The 25,955-nt window shown below is 38.1% G+C and overlaps 1 protein-coding gene across 3 annotated transcripts in view; it reads right to left on the bottom strand.

Moving 5' to 3' along the window:
* The window catches only part of Rasgrf2 (Ras protein specific guanine nucleotide releasing factor 2), a 231,996-nt gene that overhangs the window by 106,051 nt on the left and 99,990 nt on the right, over positions 1-25,955 (bottom strand). For all 3 annotated transcript variants that reach the window (XM_058574375.1, XM_046427896.2, XM_046427885.2), the window contains exons 8-12: positions 22,005-22,114; positions 21,103-21,221; positions 15,219-15,379; positions 14,211-14,277; positions 13,555-13,691 (exon numbers count right to left, since the gene is read on the bottom strand). In XM_058574375.1, coding sequence (XP_058430358.1) covers positions 13,555-13,691; positions 14,211-14,277; positions 15,219-15,379; positions 21,103-21,221; positions 22,005-22,114 — 594 coding nt within the window. The remainder of the gene's footprint in view (positions 1-13,554; positions 13,692-14,210; positions 14,278-15,218; positions 15,380-21,102; positions 21,222-22,004; positions 22,115-25,955) is intronic.

Below are 25,955 nucleotides of genomic sequence, written 5' to 3'. Positions count from 1 at the left end.
ACAGCTTAGAAAGCCACACCCATCTCAGGTGCTGTGTGGGAACACAGGCAGAACAAGCAAAAAGGACACATAGTTCACACAGCCCAGTCACAGCAACAAGGTCAGTTCAGTTCCCATATGTGCTCGAATGTGCATAGCTCACACACAGAGCCCATGGCTGGCTCACAAGAGGCAACTTATTGAGACACTGTATCAAAATAAAAAGAAATGAAGAGGTAGCTCATCCATAGAGCAATTGCCTAGCATATGCAAGGCCCTGGTTTCAATCCCTAGTACCACTAAAATAAAATAAACAAATAATAAATTACCTAGCTACAACTTTAGTTAGATGTGCTTATATGTGAATTTATACCCCATCTTATTCTAACAAGGTAGATTACAAAAACACATATAATAAAACAAAAGGCAAGATAGATGAGATCAGAGGAAATCTGGAAAATGTTAGGATGAAGCCTGGACTGCAGCCACACATATTCCTTATGTTGGGAATACTTAGTTTAAAGTAGTCCACAAAATTAGTTGGACTATGGAGCAGCCAACACAAAGAGGGACACATGGTTAGCTATAAGAATCACATTTTACTCCAAATTCAATTAATCCAAGTCTGAGACCAGAGAGGAAAAAAAAATCTCATGGATTCTCATAAAGAAAATGTTCAATAATGTAGTGAACAGGTCCCTCAATAATATCGTTAAAGTGACTACAAGATTCACCAAAACCGTTTTTGTAAAATCCCTCAACATTGCTTGAAATGTGAAATTCCAAATGAACATCCCTAATGGTGAGCCCCAGAGTATGTGATCTAGAGCCCCATCCTTCCTCAGCTGGTCTGGTTCCAAGAACAGGCTTCAGAAAAGGGTCCACACTGTCTTCTGCAGGCTGGATAAATGATGCTTCGCTCATCCTAGTTCATGTCAGTCTTGAGACCAGGAAGTCGAAAATGATATTCTCCCCAAAGTCCTGAAAGTGAGTTACATAGTCAGTTTTCCACCAGGGAGCTAAGCTGCTAGTATATGGGTATCCTTGGGTCTGAAAAAAGGCCACACCACCTCTATCTGAGAGCACTCAATCAGGGTCTGATGAAAATATACATCAGTGACCCCACTGCACAGTGGGAAACATAGATGGAATACAGAAGAGATGAGGCCAGCTGATACCTGTGTGTATCAGGGAGAAGAGAGCAAGAGAGGGCTGAAGAAGTGAGGTCCTGGGAAAGAGAATTTAGAATTTGGAAGTTAGGAAGACACTGAGTGTTTCAAAGTACCTGGTTTATTTTGAAAGATCTGAACTTGTCTTGCGGAGGTAATCATTGGCAAAAGGGGAGGAATGAATGGGATTATCAGAGTCAGTAAATGCTTCCCATGAGGCAGATCATGGGAATAAAGAAGAAGAGGTGAAGATGAATATTTTGAAGAAATAAATAACAAAAACTGGTGAGTTACTGAATAAATCCAAGAGAAGAAGAAAAATAAAAGTAAAAACTAAAGATGACCCACTGCTCTAAGGCAATTTTAAATTTTTCAGAAGCAAATATGTTTAAAAGTAATACTATGGCCAGCTGTCTTTTGAATGACACAGAGTTTAATCAAAACCAGTCTGTCTTTTGAATTCTCAAAAAGCACCAAGAAGATGAACTCATGATATGGCAGAGGAGATTGTCTTACATTTGCATTTATTAAGGACTTATGCAGCAAGACACTGAGTTAAGCTCTGAGAGATGGGGGTGGGGAGAATATATGAAGGAGCTTCAAAGATAAAGCAAGTCATTTCAAATTCATTCACTTTCCTATTCCCAATGGGAAAAAATGGATTAACATTATTTTTGTTTCTATCAAGCTATGTAGGATGGCTGGGTGGGAAATGTAGGAAAGGTTTTATGGAAAAAGAGGTTGTACCTAGCCAGGGAGTGGAGAAAGAGATACTTCACTCCAGGGACTTTCCCAGATATACCTTAGACTTCTTTCTATCCTCAGTGTCTCTGGGACACAATAAAGGTGCCACTTGAGTAATCTACACAGAAACTGGATAAGTGGAGAGGTGATGTTTGGTGAGACTTGCAGAAAATGAACAACGTCCCTTCAGATTCCCTTAACATTCTAAGGAGATGGCATAATTACACAGACAACAGTCCTAGGACAACTACACAAGCAAGAACAGAGGTGAGAATCTGCTGAGTCCACACACACCCAGCCCAGAGCTCCCACACAGCTCCAAAGAGACAGCCATCCTGTAAGTGAAGCCCAGGTGAAGAGAGGGTGAGCACAGGAGGTGGCTGGAGGCAGAGATGGGGTCACAAGAATGCCACATCCTGGACAGGAGCTTGGAAGACAGATTTAATTAACTCCAATTTCTTAGGGATTCAAACCCCCTGGGGATCACAGAAATTGAGTGTGTACTGAAAGAGTTATGAGCATGTTGAGAGAAAATCCTGATTCCAGATAGGACCTTGAAATCAAGCTAACCCTTTTAATTGGCTCACATGTTTAACAGCAAGCCACTGGGATGTGGTAGAAGAGGAGTTTTAAGATTCATCTGGAAGTAGCAGCGAAAAAGGAGGAGTGAACAGAGGCTGCAGTCAGGGACTGGAAGGGTATCAGGCTGCCAGGTGCTGGTCCTGAGACAGCAATCACAGGACTGCAACAGGCTTGAGAGCGCGACACAGACTGATGGTTCACGAACACATAAGAACTTGCCGTGAGTAGGACTCTGACAGTGTGAAACAAAATACCTTGAGTACAAGTGAAAAAAGGGAAAAAGGAAATTGAGTGAGTACTGAATCTGGAAACTCAGCAAATATATCCCTGGATATGAATTCAAAGGGTATTTCACATTTCATGTACCAGGTCACAGGAGAAAAAAAAAACAGAGCATTCCAAAAGTCACCAAAGCTGTGGATCCACAGCCAGGAAGACAATCCTCCACAAGTTGGCCTTGCCCATCCACCTCCTGGAAACCAGACAAGGACCAGCCCTTGCTTCTGAAAGAGGGAACCAGGAGGAAAAGCGTTTCAAGACCAGTCTGCCCATTCAATTATCCAAAGACAATTTGCTTCCATAGTAACCACAGCAGCCGCGATGCCAAATGCCTAGAGTTGAGAGATGAGCCTACTTCACAAAGCCAAAACGGATCTTTCTTTCCTATCACTGACAAAAGAAGGGAGTATTTCCTCTTTCCTCCCTCACCCACTACTGTGCCCATCCAGAGCTCAGTGACTTAGGACCCGGGAAAGCTTTGCAAAGGAGAAACAGACAAGACACAAGGAGATATTTTTGATCAAATACAGCATTACATGGAAACAGCTGAGGCAGAATACTACATGAAATCTGAGAGAGCAGAGAGAAAATAGTTCATTCGTTTTTTACACCTAATATGAATACACTTTAGCGTGCTTTCTCAGCTGAAATAACAATTTCTTTAAAAACATGTAATCACATAAAAGAGAATTGAAAAGGGAAAATAATACTTAATATCAAAAATTAACTATCACAAAACAATGAGTAATGAAGAAGTTTTATTAAAGATATTTATTTTGTAAAAATCACTATTCATCTAAGAAATAGAATGGAAGAGGTCTTCATTTTTTTTCCTTACCTCTCTACCTTCACAAATGTAGGGATTCACAATTTGAAAATTAAGAGATATAGACAAAAAGAAATGAATGCATACTTATTCTTCATTTTAATGTTTATATGTTTAGTTATGAAATAATTCAAACATACAGAAAAGAATGAGGCATCCATATTCCAGTCACACAGACTTAACTAATATTAATATTTGGCCATATTTGCTAGAGATCAACCTTTTTCTTCTAAGGATATAAAAACGCTACTAACACAGCTAAAAGCCCTTTCTTTTGTTATTCCACTAGGCTCTTTCCAACACAGAAATAACCACTATCCTAAAACTGATAGTATCCTTTCATCCTTCTTATCTCCTTTATTTCACTATGTATGGCAACATACAATGTTATTTAAATTTTTTAAATTGCCAGTACAGTGACACAGGCCTGTCAAGTCCAGCAACTCAGGAGGCTGAGGCAGGAAGATTGCAAGTTCAAGGCCAGCCTCAGCAACTCAGCAAGGCCTTTTCTCAAAATTTAAAATATAAATAAATAAAAAGGATTGGGGATATAGGTCATGGTAAAGCACCCCTGAAATCAATTTCCTCCCCAGCACGCAAACACACACATGCACACACACATGCACACACACATGCAATATATATATATATATATATATATATATATATATATATATATATATATATATTTGTATTTTTTAACCCAACATTGCTTTTTGATTTATTCATATTTAATCTATATCATTCACTCATCATTTTAATTACTGTATAGCCTATGATTTAAATATACATATTTAAACATAGATTTTAAACATAAATATTACAGTTTATTCAATCTTATATAAATACATTCAAGAGATTTCCATTTTTCTGTTCTTTCAAAGATATAATGAATATATTCTCCTTATGAAAAAGTTTCTACCTTTCTATTAATTTTTCATAGGTAATCTGTCTTTCTACCTTTTAAGATTTTTCTTTTTGTGTTTGGTCTTCTATAGCTTCACCTCCGTGTATCTGGGTGAGGTTTTATTTGAGTATATGCAGCTTGGAATTCTATGTTTCTTCAATATGAAGACTCATTTTACATCCATTTTGAAAATTCCTACTCATTTTAACTTTGAAGATTGCATCTTCTCTTTTCTCTCCAGTCTCTCTTTCTGGAATTCCCATTAGATGTATGTTGGGCTTTTTAACTCTATTCTCTATGCCTGAATCTCTTTTTCATATTTACCATCGCTTTATCTCTCTTTGTTGTGTTGTAGGTAATTTCATTATAAACCTATTACCTGCTTGTCTTCTCAACAGCTGTGATTGATCTGCTGTTTTTAACGAATTTCCAATGAATTTGTGATATTAATGTCTATAGTTCCCATTTTTAGATTTTTTTTTTCAATGCTGGGAATTGAACCAGGGCTTTGTGCATGAAACACTATACCACCAAGCTACATCTCCAGTCCACACCTCCAACACACCTGGAGATTGAATCCAGAAGGGTTCAATCTTATTTTGAGACAGGGTTTCCAAGTTGTCCAGGCTGGCCTTGAATTTACAATCTGCCTGCTCCTCCCAAGTAGCTGGATTAGAGGAGTGAGCCATCTTGCCCAGCTACCAATTTTAGATTTTCTAGTTGGTTTTCTTAGCCTTGTCCTTTCTACATAGTGATGGATGCTTTCCTTATGGTTTGCTTCTTCCTTTCTTAATTCTTTTCTTTATTGATGTTATTATATTTTAAGCATTCTTATTCTACAGTCTTCTAGAAAATGTCACCCTATTATCTGAAATTCTTACCATGCTAATTCATCTGTTCTCGGTGTCTGCTGAATCCTGCTCATGATAGGTATTCACTCACAGGATTTTTGAGATTCTGTTTGAGCTCAAGTCACAAGCCCTGAGTACAGAAACATTCCCAGTGGAGTGGATTTTTGTTTGCTTCTATAAGTTTCTTGAGATTTCAACAGTCGAAAGTTCTTTTTATAGTAATTTCTCAGTTTGAAATTTTCACACCATGTGAATATTGTAAATCTGAATTTCAAATCCACGGGCAAGTGATACATTCATTTTTTAAAAGGAGATTTTTAAAAATTCAGAACTCAAGACAAAGACAAACACCCTTATTTCTTTCCTGGGGCCAAAGAGTAGAATTTTAAGTCTTGTTTCACTCTCAAGAGCATCCTTCCAATGTCCAGGCTTTAAATGGAGATTCTCAATTACTTTAATGGGCCCAAGGCTTTCTCTTGCCCTTTTTATATGTAATACTCCTAGGGCTTGGGGCCAGTTTCCAACCTAAAATGATTCCCAAGTCTCTAAGTCTTTGGCTTATAACCTTTCTGATTTGGCTTTAAGTTCCTTAGTTTCTGATAACTAGAGATTCCCTTCCTACTGATAAATATTACCTATGTATTAATTTTTTTAATTTTGCTGATTCTCTGTGTTAAACATTTCTATTTTTTGTGGCTTCAGGAGACCTAAATCAGCTTAACTGTCCTCACTGCCATAACTTGAGATTAATTTTTTATATCGAGAGAGAGAGAGAGAGAGAGAGAGAGAGCACTTGATTTATGGGACCATTTTTGTATATCTCATATCCAGTGTCAGGTCTCATTCACAAATCTAATTCATTGTGTGAAACATCAAAATTATTTTCAACAGGAATAAAAAGAAATTTTTGCATTCAAGTTCTGGATGAAAGAACTAAATATACAGGCAATCTGAACCAAAGCCCATAAAACCTTGCAATGAGAAGTCATATTTTAGTTATGTAAAAAGATCATTGAAACCTGGCACACAAACTCTAATGAATCATGGGATAGAGCAATGGATGGATGGATGGATGGATGGATAGATAGATAGATAGATAGATAATAAATAGATGATATTGGAACAGAGGAGTGGTTTTTAATATGTTATCCTTTTCCCCCAGACAGGCTTTAAGGACAGTGTAGCATGAAATTTAAAAAATGGGTTCCTGGGCTTTGGGTTCATCAACTGTATTTCAACCAGAGTATTCTACCTCTATCTCACTTTTATTTGGGACTCCATAAAGCTTCACTGAAGAAAATGTTCCATTCTAGAAAAAAAGTTAAACTACAATAGTACAATAGAATTCATATATGCCATATGTGTGTGTGTGTATGTGTGTGTGTGTGTGTGTGTGAATATACTTATAGTGGAAGATGTGATTGGCTGTCTGTATCCTTAGGTTTGGCATCCATAGTTTCAACCAACTGTGGATGAGAAATATTCAGGTAAAAAAATTGTATCTGTATGGAACATAAACAGACCTTTTTACTTATCATTGTTCCATAAACAATACAGTATAACAATTTTTCTCACAGCATTTACATTCTTAAGTGATCTAAGGATAATTTAAAGTATATAGGAAGCTGTATGTTGGTCACATGTAAATGCTATATGATCTCTCATAAAAGACTTAAGCATCCTCAGATTTTGGTATCCTGGTATCCTGAAACCAATTTCCCAAGGATACCAAAGGATGGCTGTGTTCATCATTATATAAGCATGGACCTTGGATGTTGGATAGGAATGATGAAGTCTTGGGAAAATGAATACAATTCATTGAGTTAAGAAGAAATATAAAAATAAGCAGGGTGTCAGATATTTTTAATGCCATAGTGACTTTATGTTAATTATAAGAGACATTAAAATTAATTGCATAATAAAAGCCAATTCCCAGATCATAGATAATATAGCTCAGTTTTTAATGACTATGGTGGGTCTGAGAATATGTGTATTCACAAAAACCTCACGTGATTTTGATGGAACTGGTCCTTGGACAAATGTTGAGGTATTCAAGAGTCTTGCTTAAGGCAGTACCTGTCCAAAAGTCAGTGGTCCACTGTGTCACCATATTTTTTGCCTTCTCAATTCCTCTAAGTAACAGCAAAAAAACTTAACTTCAATTTTTCTTTTAATTCACCATTTTTATGTTAAAGTAAAAATTCCCTATGCATTCCAGAGCAACTATTTTAAGGGAGAAAGCATGTCCAGTATGCTACAAATTTGTCTACACACATCTAAATTTTGGCACAAAATAATAGAATTCCTGCCCAAACCACGAAATTCAGGGGTGAATTTTAATTCTACATTTTAGTTAACACTCATAATTATAGCAAAATCTGTTTAACACACCATTATTTATGATGGTAAGACAAGTGCAAATGAATGCACTGTATTGAAATGAATGGTCAGCCTCTGATCTTTCCCTATAAATAGATGAAAAGGGAGAGAACTACTGGTTGAGACCATTAGCCATTTGTACATTTTGTTGGAGGTGCCAACAGTTAATTATGGTCTTACTGGTATAACTAAAGGAGTAATTAATCATTCAAGTTATTGTTCCTTCCTAAAATGAGAGAGAGAAAGAGAAAGGGCCAAGTCAGAAGTCTTAAATTTTGCAGAGTTCCTTATATGAAACTGATATTGTATCAATATGCAGGAAGCACTTCATTGTCTGGTTCAAGGTGGGGCTGGGCTTGTGGCTCAGTGGTAGAGTGCTTGCCTAGCATGTGTGAAGCACTGGGTTCGATTATCAGCAACACACTAAAAAATAAAAACATTGCATCCATCTACAATTAAAAGTATTTTTTAAAAACCAGAAGCAGGTATAATTAGTATGATATGGTACAATACAAAATTTAAGATTTAAAAAAATTAAGAGAGACAAAAATTTAAAAATATAAAATAATGGAAAACATATTCATAATTTAAATTGAAAGAAAATATTCATTTCCCCAGTCTATACAAATATTTCTAATCAATTTATATTCATCTTTATGAACAGAAAAGAAATAGAAATCATGAAAATGTTAATCTCAATATTTACAGAAATGAAAGTTAAAACCACTAGAAGGAAAATCCGTTTTCCTATGAAATAAGAAATGTGATAAATGTGACACAACTCAGCTTTGGCAGGATGTGGAAGAAAATAACATAGATACCTTATTGATGAGGTAGTGAAATGATGAGTTACACATTTCCTGAAGTATTGTAGCACTCTGTGAAATCTTCAATGATGAAATCATGGAAGAGATCATGCCCTCTATGCTAACCTTATACTCTTTGGGGGAATGTATACCGAGGGACCTCGGAAAGGAGAAAAACTCCTGCACAAAGATGTTTAGCACCACAGTACATATTAACTCTAAAACCTAGAAACAGCTCATACTTCAAATTTCAAGTATTTGGGAAAAGCTATAAAAGTGTTAAAATAACATGGTAGACTATATATGTGCACATGTATATACACACAAATTTATATGCATGCACAGATATATATCTATATGAGAGAAACCATTGTGAAGAAGTTTGTGGGAACATAGAAATAAGTAAATGAGGTAAAAAGTTTAAAGGATGTATATATATATATATATATATATATATATATATATATATATATATATATATATATACCCTCAGAGCCACACTGTAAAATTATCTCTTTATGGCAGTATTTTGAGGACCTTAAAGGTGGAAATCATTCTTCAGGGCAAAAGTTATTTAATTTAATTGTGCAAAAGTGATCTAATAAAGCTTGGTAAACCATGGAAGTTTAGAATGGCATCTAGCATATGGGTTCAGGAACTGCATTTAAACAAAACTTCTCAGGTCCAGCTAAAATAGGCTACCTGTGGAAAACACTTTGGTACACATTTTAGTATGCTGCATGTGGGGAATATTTCTAGTTCACTTTTGTATCCTTACTTCTACATATGCACAATAAAATATTAAACAGTACATTTTTCAAGCATTCAGTAGGCTCATCTTATTAATAATAAATGGGTCCAAAGATATACAGTTGAGAGGCTTATAAATTCCATGAATATATTTGTAATTTCCCCTATATATGGAAACGCTTTAAGCAGAGGACCAAGTCAGCTGAGAGGCAGGCCTCTGGGCAGCAAGCTGGGCTCAGTCAATAGCAGAACATTCTGTCCCTACCACCCACCATTCAAACCCCTCACCAGCAAAACACAAGTGTCCCAGAACATTGGCCACCCTACCTAGCCTTTAGCAGCAATTAATATGTGGCCTCTCCTTTCTCAACAAGTTGTCTTCCCTTGGATTCCATGACAACACCCCTTCCTGGCTGTCCTCCTACTATCCTGGAGTAGGATAGGTTCCATCTGCTGTTCTTCCTGACCTGTCTTTCAGTTCCTGGTCCTCTTCTCATTTCTACCTACACTTCCTTCCTTAGTGATCTCGTCTCACAGTTTTAAATACCACATGAATGATGAAAAGTCGCCCACTTGGACCACTCCCCTAAACACTAGCTTCTATGTTGCACCACTTATTTAAAACTCAGTTTGATTGTCTAATAGACTTCTCAGACTCAACATATCCAAAAATAAACTGATTTTCATCCCAAAATCTCATTCCCCAGCAGACTTTCCCATCTTGGTTAATGAAAATTTCAGTCTTGCAGTTGCTCAGTCCAAAAACTCTGGTGTCATCCTGGACTCTTCTTTCTCTCTCATGTCCTATATCTAATGCTAGTAAAATCCTGCCGGTTCTACCTTCAAAGTGAAACTAGAACCAGAACCCTTCCATGTCTTTACAGCTGCACTCCTGCCATGCTGGTCTGAGCTTTCAAATCTCTCTCTGGATGACTGCCCCCTGCTTCTAATCTTGCTCCCATCCCTCAAGGCTACAATCACCACGGCAGTCAGTTAAAGTAGTCCTTTCAAAATCTAAATCAGGCCAGGCCAGGCATGGTGGCTGCACTCCTGTAATCCCAAACATTCGGAAGGCTGAGGAGGAGGTTTGCAGGTTTGAGGTTGGCCTCAGCGACTTAGTGAAATAAGGGATAAAGGTATAGTTCAATGGTAGAACATCCCTGAATTCGCAGTACCACCCCCCCAAAAAAACCTGTCAGATCATGGAATGCTTCCACTCCTTGATAGCTTTCACTGACTCAGAGTAGAAGCAAAAGCCTATTCACTGGCATAGAAGCTATCATGATCTAGCTCCTGCTACCTCTTTGACTATTTCTATTCTCCCTCTCATCACTCCAATTCAGCCAAGCTGGCTCTCAAGTATCCCTCAAAATATGTCATTCTTCAGCTTTCAGCTCTTTGAAATCACTGCTTCTGTTTTTTTGGAACGACTTTCCAGAAAAGTCATTCATATGTGTCCACATGGTATCCCCAACACCTACTATATTCTTGGCTTGCATGTCTTTACAAATATGTTCACGGAATTTACATGCCTCACAATAGGCAATAGTGTACCATGTTAGAACCGTATCAAGCCACACTACCTACAGTAACCCAATCCTTACCTACCTATCACTAACTGTGTGTACTCATTTACTACATTTATTGTCTACTTGTTTGGTCTTCCCCACACTAGACTGTAAGCTACACAAGGTCAGGGAATTTTCTGTTGTTTTGCTCACGATACATCACAAGTATTCAGATAGTACCTGGCACATCATATCACTGCATAAATACATTTGTTAAATGAAAAAGAAAAAAAAACACAAGAATCAAAGCCACATAATGTCAAGGCTCTGTGAAGATAGAAATTTCATGGAGTGATATCACTGTCAATCAAAAAGATACAACGTTCTGCTAGTTTCTGTCGACTGCAGATAAAATGTGGCTTTTAATTTTTTTTTTTTTTTTTTTGGCTAGGCAACATTTTGGCCATAGCAACTTGGAGAAATAAGGAAGAAATTGAATACTTCTTCCTCTAAGTAGAAAGAAGGACTCATCTGGATACTTGAGGCAGGTAAAACTTTGAGTATCTTTCTTTAAATCAATGAATGATCCAGAGTCTCATTAGGTAAGAGATGCATCACAAATATGGAGAGACTTAATGAACTATTAATTGATGCAGCATAGAACTAATGAAAGGAATAATAAATTATCAGAAGGATGTAATTAGGCATGAAAAATTGTGAAATATCCCATATTTCATTCTTTTGTCAGCCAGAAAAGAAATTAGTTCTATTTATTCACCATCAAAGCAGTCATAGGGTTATCAGGTAAAAATTCCACACAAGAAATCCTTACACAGGATGTTTAAAGTACTAAAAAGAAGATCTAGGTTAAATTCGAGTTCTATCTCAATGCAATTGTATAACTTTGACAATTTAGCTTTCTAAACCTCAGGTTTCTCATTTGTGAAGTGGGACTAATAATTTTCTGTTTGTCTTCTGACTTCCATAGTGAGGGTAAAATGAGAATAGGACTATAAAATTTCTTTAAAAATACAAATAATTATTGTAATTGGTTTTCTATTTCTCCTTCAGTTTTCAATCATTCAGAAAAATGAAACAACCATATGACCCAACTATACCGCTCCTCAGTATTTAGCCTGAAGCATTAAAGTCAGCCTACTATAGCAATTCCTGCATACCCATGTTAATAGCAGCACAATTCACAGTAGGCAAAGTTATGGAACCAGCCTGGGTGTCAATCAATGGATGAATGGATATTACATTTTCTTTATCTATACATATATATGTGTATATATATATATATATACATATTTATATACAATACAGTTTTACTTAGCCATAAAGAAGAATGAAATTGTGTCATTTTCAAGAAAATGGATGAAACTTGAGAACATCATATTAAGCAAAATAAATCAAATTCAGAAAATCAGGGTCATATGTTTTCTTTTACATGTGGACACTAGAGAGAAAAAGGGAAGAAATGGATGGGTGGCAAGGGAGACATATCATAAAAATAGAAGAGAGGCCAATGAAGTAAAGGCAGGGGACAGGGGAGGGAAGAGAGAAAGGAAAGGGTAAGTACTACAAAACACAGTTGGCCGAATTATATTGCTACATTTTGTGAATGTGTTAATATGCAGTAACAAATCCCAGTATTATGAATAATTATAATGCATCCCAAAGAATTTTTTTTAATTAGGTGGCTGAAAAACTATGATACAGTGCATCTCCACCTCAGTTTTATATATAAATTATTAGAGCTCTTTAGAAAAAAGAAGATTATGAAACCTACAATGGCTTTTCCATTTGCCTCAGTTGTCTTAACAACTTTGAGAATTAACTCAAGCCTTTATTATTTTGGAGAGACAGAATCTCACTTTTTTTTGTGGGCTGAGTGCAAACTCCCAGGCTCAAACAATCCTCCTGCCTCAGCCTCCCTGTAGCTGGGACTACAGGTACTCACCATGTTCAAGCTTGAATTTAGGACTTTCCTCACACAAAAATCACTCCCCTTACCCCATATTAGCAAACAGAGCTAAAATTCAAGTGGAGCTTGAGTTTGGGAATCCAATCATGACCAGTTTTGAAATATTTCCAAAGGATATCATTGCCTAAATAAACACTGCAATACTCTCACAGGGTCTAGCTGAGGTAAGAAAGGTAAGTGATTTTGCTCCCTAATTTTCCTACATGAAATACAGGAGCTCATTTTCCAATTTCATACTACAGTGTGTCTTTTGATTCTGGATTGTGATTTCTCACCTCAGCCCTTGTTGGCTGTTTTTGTACTTCTCACCATTTTCTTACATCAGAAACAAATAAGCACGACATTGGAGAATTTATTACTAACAGGATAACTTCAACACTCTTCATTGCAGTGGTTATATTTGCAGATGCTACAAAATACCCAGGAACTAAAATGCAATTACCACATTTCAAGTAAATGTAAACTTTAAGAAGAAGAAAAGAAAAGAAAAGACACCAACAGCCTATCAAGATACATAGTTGTGGCAATACTGAGCATAGCAGCTGCAGGTCAATTTTTTTTTTTTTTTAGTATTTTTTTTTTTAGTTGTCAATGAATCTTTTTGTTTATTTATATGAGGATGGAACCCAGGGCCTCACACATGCCAGGCAAGTGCTCTACCACTGAGCCATGAATCTAGCCCCCCAGGTCAATTTTTAATAAAAATAAAGTAATTCTTAGAATACTCATCAAGTGTATATGTTATGAAATTTTAAAAAAGAAATCATAGCAAAAGCCACTTATTTACCTGACTGATGTCACTCATCCAGGCAGCTTTCTCCTGGCGCGAAGGTGCTAATAAGACCACAGTGAAAGAGGCAGCATCAGGAGGCTCCACCACTATCTTAAAATCCAGGTGTCCAAACATGTGCCCAGAACCCTTGGCTTCAACATGTGGAAATCAAACAATTAGAAATGAATACAAACTATGAGCAATAGCTGCTTTTATACAATTGAATTTAATATGATCCATGTGCATTCAGGGCCCAAATTTCATTTCAGCAAAAACATTGCTTCCTAGGCATGGGGAAGGCCTCATGAAGCTAATATGCACATGAGATAGCTGAGGGCAGCAGGTTACTCAAGACTAGGGTCCCAGACTCCTTATTTCATGTTTAATTTCCGTAATGAATAGAAATCCAACCCTTTAATTCAACTCCTCTTTCTGCCTGCCACTGAAGAATCACTATCATGAGTCAATTTCAATAGAATGTCAGTTCTGAAAGACGGTTTATAAATGCTCACAGGTTAAATGGTTCAACAGGTAAAGGATTTTAGGGAGTTTATCCTCAGCATCTCCTCTGCTTTCCTAGGCAGTTCCTCTTAAACCACAGAAGATCTACAAACACAACACTTTTTTTTAAAACCTAAAATAATTATAAGTAATAATAGAATGTGACTTACAGTCATCATCACTTGCATCAGGCTCTTCAATCAATGTACATTCTATGAGAGAGAGGACCCCACCTGTCTGGAAACAAACCGATTTGTCATTCAGAGGCTGAAGGTCTTGCATAGGCTGGAAAGCTGTGACTTGTAAGTCTTATGTTCAAATTGCCGCAGAAGAAAGCATCAAACAATTTTTCATAGAGTCCAAAATTAAACTTAGATATGTCATATAAATTGAATTCATTTAATTTTAGTCTATTCTCCCCTCCACCCCAATCTTGCTCTCAGTGTTTATAAACTTTAGTGACTTCATCTATGGGAGACTAGATAGCACCAGAGGGACTTCAGAGAGCAACTATAGCTCAGCAATGGGCTGAACTCACCCAGCATGAAGTAAGTGGTTTAGAAAGTAGAAAGCCATCATCATGGTGTTGAATAATACTTTTAAGTAATAACAACAGAAGGTATAGATAGACAAACTTCCTACAAAGGCCCAGATAGCAAATATTTTCAGCTTTGCAAGCCATATCATTTCTATCACATCTACTTAAATCTACTGTATTAGCAGGAAAGCAGCCACAGATGGATGATAAACAAGCAAACAGGTGGAGTTGTATTCCAAGAAAACTGTTCACAAAAATAGGCAGCAAGCTGCAGGCCATGGTTTGCTGACTCCTGGTCCACAGGAAGACAAAATAGCAGTCAGCAAATATCACGTGGGTGCTCTGCAATGATTTGACCAGATTTTTGTAGCTCATCAGTCACTAATAATAATTTTGTCTAGGTTTTTTATTTTATTTTTTTACTTCTTTAAGATAATGCATACCTAAAATACATTTCTATTACTTTGAATTCAAATGTCAACAAAGTAAGTGCCAGAGCTGTGAACTGTACTTCCCTCTTTATGCAGTCATGACAATCTGTTTTAGGCTAATAGCAGGCATGGGAAAGTCACAAGAGAGTTAACCTCAACACCTCTTAAGTGCTGGGAACATAAATGGAATAGTCACAGAAAGCCCATACCTTGAGCAGATGCAGTTTTCCTCCTGAACTTCTTGTACAAATTAAAAAGTGTTTTGTAAATAAGAAGCACTGTCTCTCTCCTTCCTTTTTCAAAGACAGTGAACCCAGGCGAACTTTACTAAGTTTCCCCCGCTCAACAGAAGGTACTTGTATAAGAGAACCTGGTGATTACAAAAGTGAAGAATACACAGCAATTAAAATTCTGTCAGGTGAGGACCATGCTCTTGGCAATAAACACAAGGGCCTGTTTCCCAAGATACCAAGCTTAGATTTAATGCATCATCAGAACAAATAAGTCTCCTACACTCCGAGAAGAAGAAACAATGCATTGTATTTTAAGGGTTGAACTGTTCCTAATACTTTTGTGACTGGAACATACATTGGAAAGAGGGTCAAACTGAACTCCAAGAACAAGGCACTTCTACTATCTCTTCTCGGAGATCTGATTCCAGTCAATTTATTCTTACTAATAGTACAAAAATTATATAATTACATATGGTAATATAATAATATGATAGAAATCATTCTTTCTGAATTTCTGAAGGTAGATAAGTAGCATATTTATATAATTTACCTTGTATTTTAAAAAACAGAATGCATGCATATTATAAAAATACATAAATTAGGTATTTCAGTACAATTTAGTTTAGGACTATGTTTTAAAGGGCAGATATTTCAAGCTGCATTTAAATTATGTGTGATAAAAATTCTTTGTGGAATCTAAATAGAAAATAAACCACATAAAAATCTCCACCCAGAACACTACTGTGAGCACAGCTCTCCTCCACTCAATGTGAGAAGCTCTGCATGGACTTTATATAATACTGAGATTACCTCTGATTATTTCTAGATTATACGCTAAAAACAACCTCCCTCACTCTAAAAATATTCCAGTCCATACATTAAATATTAAATCAAAAAGCCAAGCAAGATTCTTGCAAACACCTTGGTTCTGATTTCTGAACTCTTCTGAGCTAGTCATATTTCTCTCTTTGGTTAATTCACCACCTACCCCAAATGCAGCCCTACATAGGCTCATGTGGGCCTCATAAGAACAATAAGATGCATATTCAAATATTAACTGTAAGGAGATTGCAAGCAACCTTGTTTTCCTCTTTTATTTTTTCTGGGCTTCTTGATATTTTAAATGAGCTCAAATTGCTTCTACATGTGGGGGGAAAAACACTAAAATTCTTTACATAAAGAACACACATACCTAATACAATGAAAGTATGGTTGTGAATCACAAAATCTTCATATTCACATATGAATATTCTAAATTGCATCTAACTTTTAACAGAGATGAAACAATGTACAGGGTGGTAAAGGACCTACGTTTCCATGCCCTGATCTCACACCAACTATTTAGGTGTTTAGGTGGGATCCTTGAAGACAATAGGCAGCTATTTGGAGCCTAAAGAATAGCAAGGTACCAGTTCTGGGAGACGGAGCGGGATTGAGAATCAAAGGGTGAGGAGAAGCCCTGACTCCAGTGAAAGAATTGGGCAAGAGGAAAGCGAATGGAGGAGGTGAGGTAGGTGGGAGAAAACTGCAGACAGCTCAGGCAGCAAAGGATTAAATTTGAAAAGTAGAGGAGCAATGGAGAGAAGAGAAGGCAGGAAGGTTAGGAAAGTGGATGAGCAGGTAATGGCCTCAAAAGGGCTGTACTCCTGGAACACTGGGAGAGGGAATAAGAGCACAGGAGGCCTTTCAGAGAACATGACTCCATTCCTCCACCCCCTCCCCCACACACATACACGTTTTACAGAGACTGAGGCCTGAGACTAAGTAGCTCTCCTAAGGTCACTCCTAAGTGAGGGGCCTACTCAAAAGATGAATCTGACAACATGAAAACTAAAACTTGTAATAGGAAGAGATGGAAAAAGATGGTAGGTGCTGCCTTTGCCACTGGTGGCCGGGAGTCACCCAGGGAGATCAGTCAGGGCTGAGCCAAAGACTGGGACTTGGACATATGTCTTGGTGGACAAAGAGGCTGGGAAGTCATTTTCAGTAAGGTTATAACCAAGTCTGTGAAAAATCAGTAATTACATGTTCATTGATAAATGCTTCTAGCAATTTAATGACTTTCTAAGTTAGAAATGACAGAGCACACTCTTAGTTCATATATTAGCAATTATGTGAATTTCAGCTCTGAAGTAGAAAAATAGATGTTTCCTTGGTAACCATACATTGATATGCTTAATCGGTAAGTATTCACCTCATACCCAAGCAGGGGAATATGTGCATTAGGTATAGACACAAATTTACGCATCCGAATTAAAAACAGAAATTTCAACAGTTTGCTGTATAAAGTAAAATGCTTGGAAAACAACATTTTAAGTAGGTTATTTTTTCACATTTCATTTTAGGATTGACATAGTCCTGAGAATTAAAGAAAATATTTCTGTTTTGTTAATACAAATGAGAGAAAAAAATTGAAATTCCTCAGTAATACACCATAGCTATGACCCAGTCCTTAGCATGCTGATCATCAGTCTATCTAATTGGGGTCAACTTACAACAGAGATTTTGTGATTTCAATCACTGAATTCCTGAGCAATGGCATCTAGACTGGCTAATTCCCTTAGTCTTCATTCCACTCAGTAGTGGAAAGAAAAAAAATAATGAAGAGCAGTTCCAGGTTATTGGATTAGGCTCTTGTGAAGATGTAATTATTTCTAAACCCTGTGCTACAATTCCAAAAAACCTGGTGTTTGGAAAGCACATAATTTAGAGTTTGGGGATAACTAAACTGCCAGACGGGTCCACATCTCCTTCTTAAAACTTATTTCACTATGATTTTGTATGGGGAGGAGTGGGCAGGTACTAGGGATTGAACTCAGGGGCCCTCGGCCTCTGAGCCACATCCTCAGCCCTGTTTTGTATTTGATTTAGAGAAAGTATCTCATTGAGTTGCTTAGTGCCTCACTATTGGTAAGGCTGGCTTTGAACTCAGGATCCTCCTGCCTCAGCCTCCCAAGCCACTGTAATTACAGGCATGCACCACTGTGTCCAGACATTTCACTATGTATTGTCACCTTAATTTAATTTTCCTGATTTACATGTCCACAAAACAATGTTGACAATGCATATGGGTTTGTACAAAATGTCAATTTAGAGAGCCTTTATCTTCTAACAAATATTCATATTTATTTCATGTTGTCAGAAATAGAAACTCATTCTAGAATTTGGATCTTAGTATTTAAAGCGAATGTCATAATCTCACAGGCACTAGTTTAGGAGGTTTTGTGAACATCAGTTCATTTTATCTCAGCAATGATCCTAAAAGATAGGTGCTACCATTAACTCCAATGTAAGGAGAGGAAACAGAGGCAAAGAAAGGTAGAGTAAATTGCCCAATATCACACAGCAAGGAAGTAAGGGAGGCAAGATTTGACCTGTATCATCTTCATCTTATTGCCTCTGATATTTATACATGTATTCAACAAAATTTATTATTAGATTTCAGAAAGTAAATTCAGAGGACCTAGATGACTGATTTTTTCTACTTCTTAGAATAAAAATTCATAGAAGGTTCAAAGTGTGCACAGACATGTGCAAACATACACACTAGAATGAACACAAATACTAGCACACTGTCAGAGATAAATTATAGTCTGTTTCACATAAAATACCTTGAAATTTTAAGGCATATAAAATCTAAGAAACAGCCTGATGGGTCTTAAAGCCTGTTAAGAGTATTTAGAAAAAAAAAATGAGAATAGGAGCAACCAAAGCAAATCAGTGCACACTTTCCAAATGGTCTTAATCGACCACCTTCTACTTTGAGATTAAGGACTGATATTCAGAAGCCATCTTTATTGAATAATTTCAAAACAGAATAACTAGATAGAATTGTAGAAAAATACCACTGAAAAGCAAACCATCATGTCAACATCAATACAATAATAACATCACAAATAGTAATAGCTAACAGAAGTTCCTTAAATATGTGGCACATAACAAGAAATAAATAACATGGACATGATTTCTAGGGAGAAGTGGTGCATGATGGTTTTTTTCTCCAAGTACAAGGGAAAATCATACGACCTAGTCAACATATTAGATCTTCCAGCATTTTTTATTATCGGTGCTTTTTCAAATTCACACCCATACAGTCACGTTTCTAGAAATATCACTCAATCCAAAGTCCTTTTAGAAACTGTCCTCTGGTTACAGAAACTTTTTTTTCCATTCTTGCATACTATAAAGCACATGTCAATTAGTAGGCATTTTCGGTGTCTCCAAGTAAGAGACAAACATAAAATATCCTACAGTCACAATTGCAATTCAACAAATAGTTCGATTTAGTTCAATACCCATTTTCTTGGTAGCTATCTTGTAAAGCATCATACGAAATAAGGCAAGGCAGGAAAAATTTGTAAATGCTGCCCTTTAAAGCTTACAATTCCTGGGAGAGGCATGCAAACAGTACCCAGACACAAAAGGACAAAACACATGCACCAGCAGCATAGGGCGTTGGAAAGGATGAGGGAGGCTGAGTGGTTGTAACTGGAGAGTGAGGAGGAGGAGGACATCAAAAGCCTCCTTAAAGATATCTGACCTGAGCCTGGTCAGACAAGCAGACTTTTGAAGGCACAAAAGAGGTGGATTAGGGTTTTCCTGGCCCCAGGCTGGGGACAGCACAGATGAAGGCACAGATACGTCAAGTGCTAGGCAAGCAGCAGCCAATACGGAGAACAGTCTGTGCAAAGGAGTAGAAGGGGAATTGCAAAGGCCTGATGTTCTTTGCAGTGTATTCCACTATTATTTAAAGAAAACTTAGTATCCAAAGCCAAAAATGGGAGAAGGAATCATTTCCCAAAATATGCTACCGACTTTAACATATGTGTGTTTTCCTTCCTTGTAAATAAATAACGGAAAATAGAATGGCATGCATTAAACTTTTAAACTATTCTGTATGAAAATTAATCTGCACAGCACAATATTCAGTTTGATGAGGTAAAATAAAAGATTTTAAGCAGCCTATTACGGTAGGCAAAGGCAATGCAAGTCTATTCAAATGATACTGGCACATCAAAACCAGAAATGAATTCGAGCTCCAAATTTATGCTCCACTCCTCACCAAGTACACAACTGTAAATGTGTGCAAGATACTAGGTCAATTGCTCCCTCCCGCAATACCTAAGCACTTAAAAATAACGGACGGGGTTGACTTCTTGCACTTTCAAATAAGAGCTGAGGAGGGTGTGCACTGTCCAGTTGTTACTTCTCCACAGCGTCTGGCACAAATATCTTCAATTCTTCAAAAGCTTAATTTATCAGGTGATGACCCCAGAGTACATTCCACATACAGGACAACTTCACCATTGCCAAAGCATGGTCAGGGTCGATCAGGAGAGATTCCATCTGGTAAGTGGAATTCAATTACCAGTTGAATCAAATTATATCCTGTGGGGCTGATCCAGAAGTGCTGATGAAAAATGGGAACAAGAGACAGCTGTTTTCACTTCGGACATTGTCCCCACTCTTATGTGAAAGGGCTTTGAGGAATTCAAGTTTTTCTTGGGCCTTTGCCTGGATATCATCACCACCTGGCATTGCCACTCCAATTGGCCAGACCGACCTGTCCTCCTTGGAGCTGTAGAGAATGTCCGGTCCACTGAGGAGGAGAGTCCAGTCAGAGTGTAACTTACTGTCCCACTGGTGCTTTACTATTATTGTGTTGCTGTGTTTCATGGCCCCTGAAAAGAAACAGCACAGAGGTGGGCCTCAACCACAGCCTCGGTCAAGGCCACAAGGGTGTCCTGTGGGAACTGCAGCACTCACACACCTAAACCAGACCTGCTCCAGAATGCATCCCTGGATCTGCCAGTGACACTGTGACAGACATAAGTCATGGGCCTGTTTCACAAGGACTTACCTTGGCGGATGAAAGTTTGGCTAGTGTCCAGCAAAATGTCGCAGCCCTCTACTATCATCCTTTCGATGGCAAGGTTTTTCCTTATATTTTCTGTGTCACTCACTTCATCGTGCATCACCCTGTCAGACAACACAGATGGAAGGGATGGCAGTGAGACAGCAGTGACCTCCCTAGCACATAAGCAAGGAAGAGCTGCACCTGAGAAGCTCAGTTTTGAACTCCTATTGATTTAACTGGGGCTTTGGGGCAAAAAGACTGGGCCTCAAAAAGTTCTAGGCTTCAACAGATTGTGACCCAAACCAAGACCAGTGTGCATGAAGATTCTAAATGGTAAGTGGCTCAGTGATCGTGAGCATCCTTGGAAAACTTGGCTTTGAATGCATCTGGAAAGCAACACATCATTTTACCTACAGCTCCCTTCATTGAAATTAGTAGAATTTCCTAGAGGTGCAGTAAATTCTCTTAATTCCCTTATACCATTTATCCCTGAGAAGCCAAAGAAACAGAGGTGTAAATAAGTGCCCATAACCATAACAAGCCATTAGGAAATGAACTGTACATTCTCCACCTTTTTATCAAATCTGAATACAAAACTGCAACTGAAAGTCATTTTTCTATTATAATGAAAAAAAATGGGAACATTTCCAAACTTAAACCAAATTACGCCTAATCTCAATTACATAAAATTCACATGCTATAAAAGCTTTTTCAAAGATATATTTTTTCCCTTGGTTAAAATTAATGTGAATGATGATTCAGTATTATCTCACAGGCTCGCATTAAACTTTGAGGTGACTCTGAGCCACTGGATTTAGGTTTTGCTTTCTTGTTCCTGGGTTCAAACAAGAAGACTCAACTGCTGCTTTCCCATCTCAGGCCTTTACTGTAAGTTCTCTGCATACCTGGACAGCTCCTCTAGCTTTGATTTAGCAAACTCCAGACTCTTCCTTTCCACATGCTCATGGGGTGTGTGAGCCAGGAGTTCATGCAGTGTGATGATATACCTGGGGATCTAAACGTAAACAAGGCCAGCGTGAGCAAGGTCAGGACGGGTGACATAAGGACTTTCTCTACAGTGCCATCATTACACTGAAAAACTCATTGCTGCTCTTACAGTTTTTCAAATAGTTAAAAACACACACACAAACACATAAGACAAACCATGCTTCAAATTTAAACACACACCAAAAAAAAAAAAAAACTTCACAAGTAAAGGTCATCATAAATAATAAAGTGTTGTAGCTCAAAGAAACTATTATTTCTTTCATTTTTTATAAAACCATAAATTTTCAAATAGCAGTTTTCAAAACCTGGTTCATAGGAAACATAATCTGAAGTCTCTGATGTTTGCATTCTAGATATTTTTGTCTGTTTACATGATTTTTTTAAAGTTTGTAATCCTAAAGCAAAGTTCTTTTAAAACTTCAGAGAAGATATGTTCAACATTATGACATTCTGATCCTACTTTATCTCAATTCACCCTTTGGCAGTAAAAGGCATTGTTTCATTAGATCATTCTTTGTATTTTTGTTTATTAACAGACTAGCTATTTGAATTCTCTTAAAGGCAGAAACTCCACCAACCTTGTGAGGGTTTTTATAGACCAGAGTAGAGATCAGGTTATAATAATTTGACATACTCATGCTTCACTGGTTTATAAAATAGTTTTTTTTAGAAAGCAGAGACTGTGGCCAGGCACAGTGGCACATGCCTGTAATCCCAGAGGTTCAGGAGGCTGAGACAGGAGGATTTCGAGTTCAAAGCCAGCCTCAGCAACGGCAAGGTGCTAAGCAAACCAGTGAGACCCTGTCTCTAAATAAAATACAAAATAGGTCTGGGGATGTGGCTCAGGGGTCCAGTACCCCTGAATTTAATCCCTGATACGAAAAAAGAAAGCAGAGACTGTGGCATGAGCCACGGCTCCCATAGCACTGCCTACTGTGCTCAGGGATACTCTGGGCTTTGTATATGGGTCTGGTCCTCCGGCAACATAAGGATTCATTCTCCACTTTCCAGGTAAGGAAATAAAGTGTGAGGAGGTTGGTGACTTGCCCAAGGCAGCCTCATGGTAAATGACAGTTGCAGCTATGCTCCGGGCTCTGATGGGGCACCCACCAGCTCCCCGCAGAGCCTTCTCACTAGATCACTTCCATGAGCCCCAGAGCCCCAGTCAGAACTTTAAAGAACTTGGAAAATGAGAACAGAAAAACAGCTTGCCACAGCCCTGTGTGCAGCTCTTCTGTCCTGAGGGGCTGGTGGCTCTATCTGTGGATCTGCTTCTGCTCTTGTGCAGGGGTAGCTTTAAGGGGTTATTTACTCACATCTTCTGAGTGGCTATCTTTGTGCACTAGCACAGTTGGCATCAAGCCCATCAGCAGAAACATTGAACTGCACTTGCTGATCAAGTGACAGTTTCAGAAAGCACAGATAGACCCCTAGGTCTCAGGAAGGCAGGACACAGGAAACCGTAGAGTATACAGAGGAGACCTTCTGCCTCTTCATTTATAGACTTCTTTAGGGCTGTCCCACATGCAGCAGTCTTCTGGGGTAAATATGCATTCAGATATCCCTTTCATTAGTACAATCCCATGATCAATAAAAGTTTGCAAAAAAGTTAACAGCTCCACAGAAAACCAAGTCAATCAATGCCAATGTACTCAATTTTTCATAACAAAAGGGCAGGAGTGGGAGAGCCTGACTACTTAGAATGCACTGAAACCCCACAAAACTAAGTTTAGTCAATAGCTTCGAGATCCTCCTCCATTAGTTAAATATATTTTAAAGAGCTCCCTGGCTAAGATTAAGTGGATGGAGCTGAATTTGGTAAGTGGCCCTTTCTACTTTCTGGTGGAGGAACAAAGAAGGGCTAACACTGCCAAAAAGCAGGCAAAGGAAGTTTGCTGAGGAGCAGAAGATTCTGCAAAGAGCTCGTCTGTGTGTTGGAGAGCTGATTACAAATCGCTTCTCCAGAAGAAGACCTAAGAATCGTAGTAACTGTCTAAATGAATCATAACTCTGCTTTCAATAATGGCACAAGTACTTGTCATTTCACTGACATTAATTAGCTCGCTCTTCAGTAAATCACTAGATAGAGCAGCAAGTGACTACCTTCCAGAGAACATCTAACAGTGCTCTTCTCACCAGGAGCAGATTTCGTGATCTGCTGAGGCCAATCTAAATACCAGTCAAGCCACTGATTTGGCTAAATAAAAATCACGTTAATGACTATATTATTTTCCATAACAAATTCCTTGGCAATACTTGAACTTACTGGTCTGACAGTTCAGTTGGGAATAATCTCACAGCACCATCCAAATTCTACAATTCCTCCCTGTTTCCATAGTTCAATATGACTCAATTAACAGCAATAACTAATTTACTTAACAAAAGGCACAGAAGGATGTAGAATATAAATCACCCTTTCTTTTCTAGAGGTACATGGACTAAAAGCTTACAATTACCTCTCCCCTTCCTTCTGCCCCCATATCTAGGCTCAAGAAAAATCTTAGGCCAGAGCCGCCCCCCCCCCACAGTATAAATCTGGGTCACCTCTACCATTGTTTCCCTACAGCTAAAATTGGATAGTACCCTAGCTTCATCCTAAGATGTCCAGCCCTATGAGGGAGTAAGGCAGAAGTACTACTGCTAATTCAATGTACACAGAGGGGAGACCCCTCTGAGTTAGCAACACCTTCATGGCTATTTCACCTCATTAGTGAAAGGTCCACAAGGGAACAAGAAAGATAGAATGAACCCAGTAAGAAAGCAGTTTCAAATTTCTAGCGCCCCAGTTGGTTCATATGGCTTCTTTTTGGAAGAGGCAACAGGGAAAAACACTAAGTAAAGAAGACAGATGAGAGACACAAGGGGCACAAGCCCTCAGGAAGCAAACTTTGATGATTTCTCCTCTGGGTACATTCAAAATACTTACGAAGAAGCAAATAAAGACAATTCAGTGCACTTTCAATTTGCTCATTTCTTTCTTTTTTTTTTTTTTAGTTGTAGGTGGACACAATGCCTTTGTTTTAATTTATTTAGTTTTATGTGGTGCCTCACATGCTAGGCAAGCGCTCCACCACTGAGTCACAACCGCAGCCCCTGTCTTTTTCTTGCGGCTGAATTGAGTCTGACTAAATCCCTCATGCTTGAAGCTTCTCCCAGAGCAAATGCTCTTACAAGCTGTAACCCTGGAACCCTGGAACAAGCCAGAGAACCTCAATATCTGAGCCTACAACTAATGATTCTAGGGCTTGGGGATCACCACAGTCTGGGGGTGGGTTCCTAAACTACACCAGGCTCCCTTCGGTAACTACACGGTTACCCCACCCAAACTGTCAGAACCAGCAAAGCCCCCCTGGGATTGAAGAGCCAGAGAGCTAGAGTGCTCTGAGATAACTAAAGCTCAGCTGTGTATGCTTTGAGATTAAGGTTTTTTCAATTATTTTCCCCAAAGCAAGGACCAAAGGGTGAGTGAGATGTCAGGTCTCCTTGAGATTCCCCAACCTAATGTCCTTTTTCTGACATAATGGGGATTGCTTATGATCAATCAAAATATTGCTGTTGGTTTTAAAATCTAGTAGAAGAGAATGTCTCCACTTTTTAAAGAAACCCAAAGATCTTTCCAAGGTCCCCACATTCAACTGTACTTGGGCACCCCATCTCCAGGGCAGGTGCAGTTCTGCTACTTTAAAACACTGAAAGAATCAAGAGCAAATGCAATAACATGTAGAAAAACTTCAGTGGGCTGTGAGAAGGAAACTAAGTCCCTCTCTGAATGTCCCGTGTACCTGTCATAACTCTACCTTTGCACAGTCACCTTGGGACAGTTGAATAGATAAAATTTGGAATATTGA

The sequence above is a fragment of the Marmota monax genome, unplaced genomic scaffold, assembly GCF_021218885.2.
Source record: "Marmota monax isolate L192 unplaced genomic scaffold, Marmota_monax_Labrador192_F-V1.1 WCK01_AAM20220418_F8-fsc00018, whole genome shotgun sequence".
In the NCBI taxonomy this organism is placed as follows: Eukaryota; Metazoa; Chordata; class Mammalia; order Rodentia; family Sciuridae; genus Marmota; species Marmota monax.
Note: the sequence above shows the minus strand (reverse complement) of the source record. Positions and strands in the feature narration are given on the sequence as shown.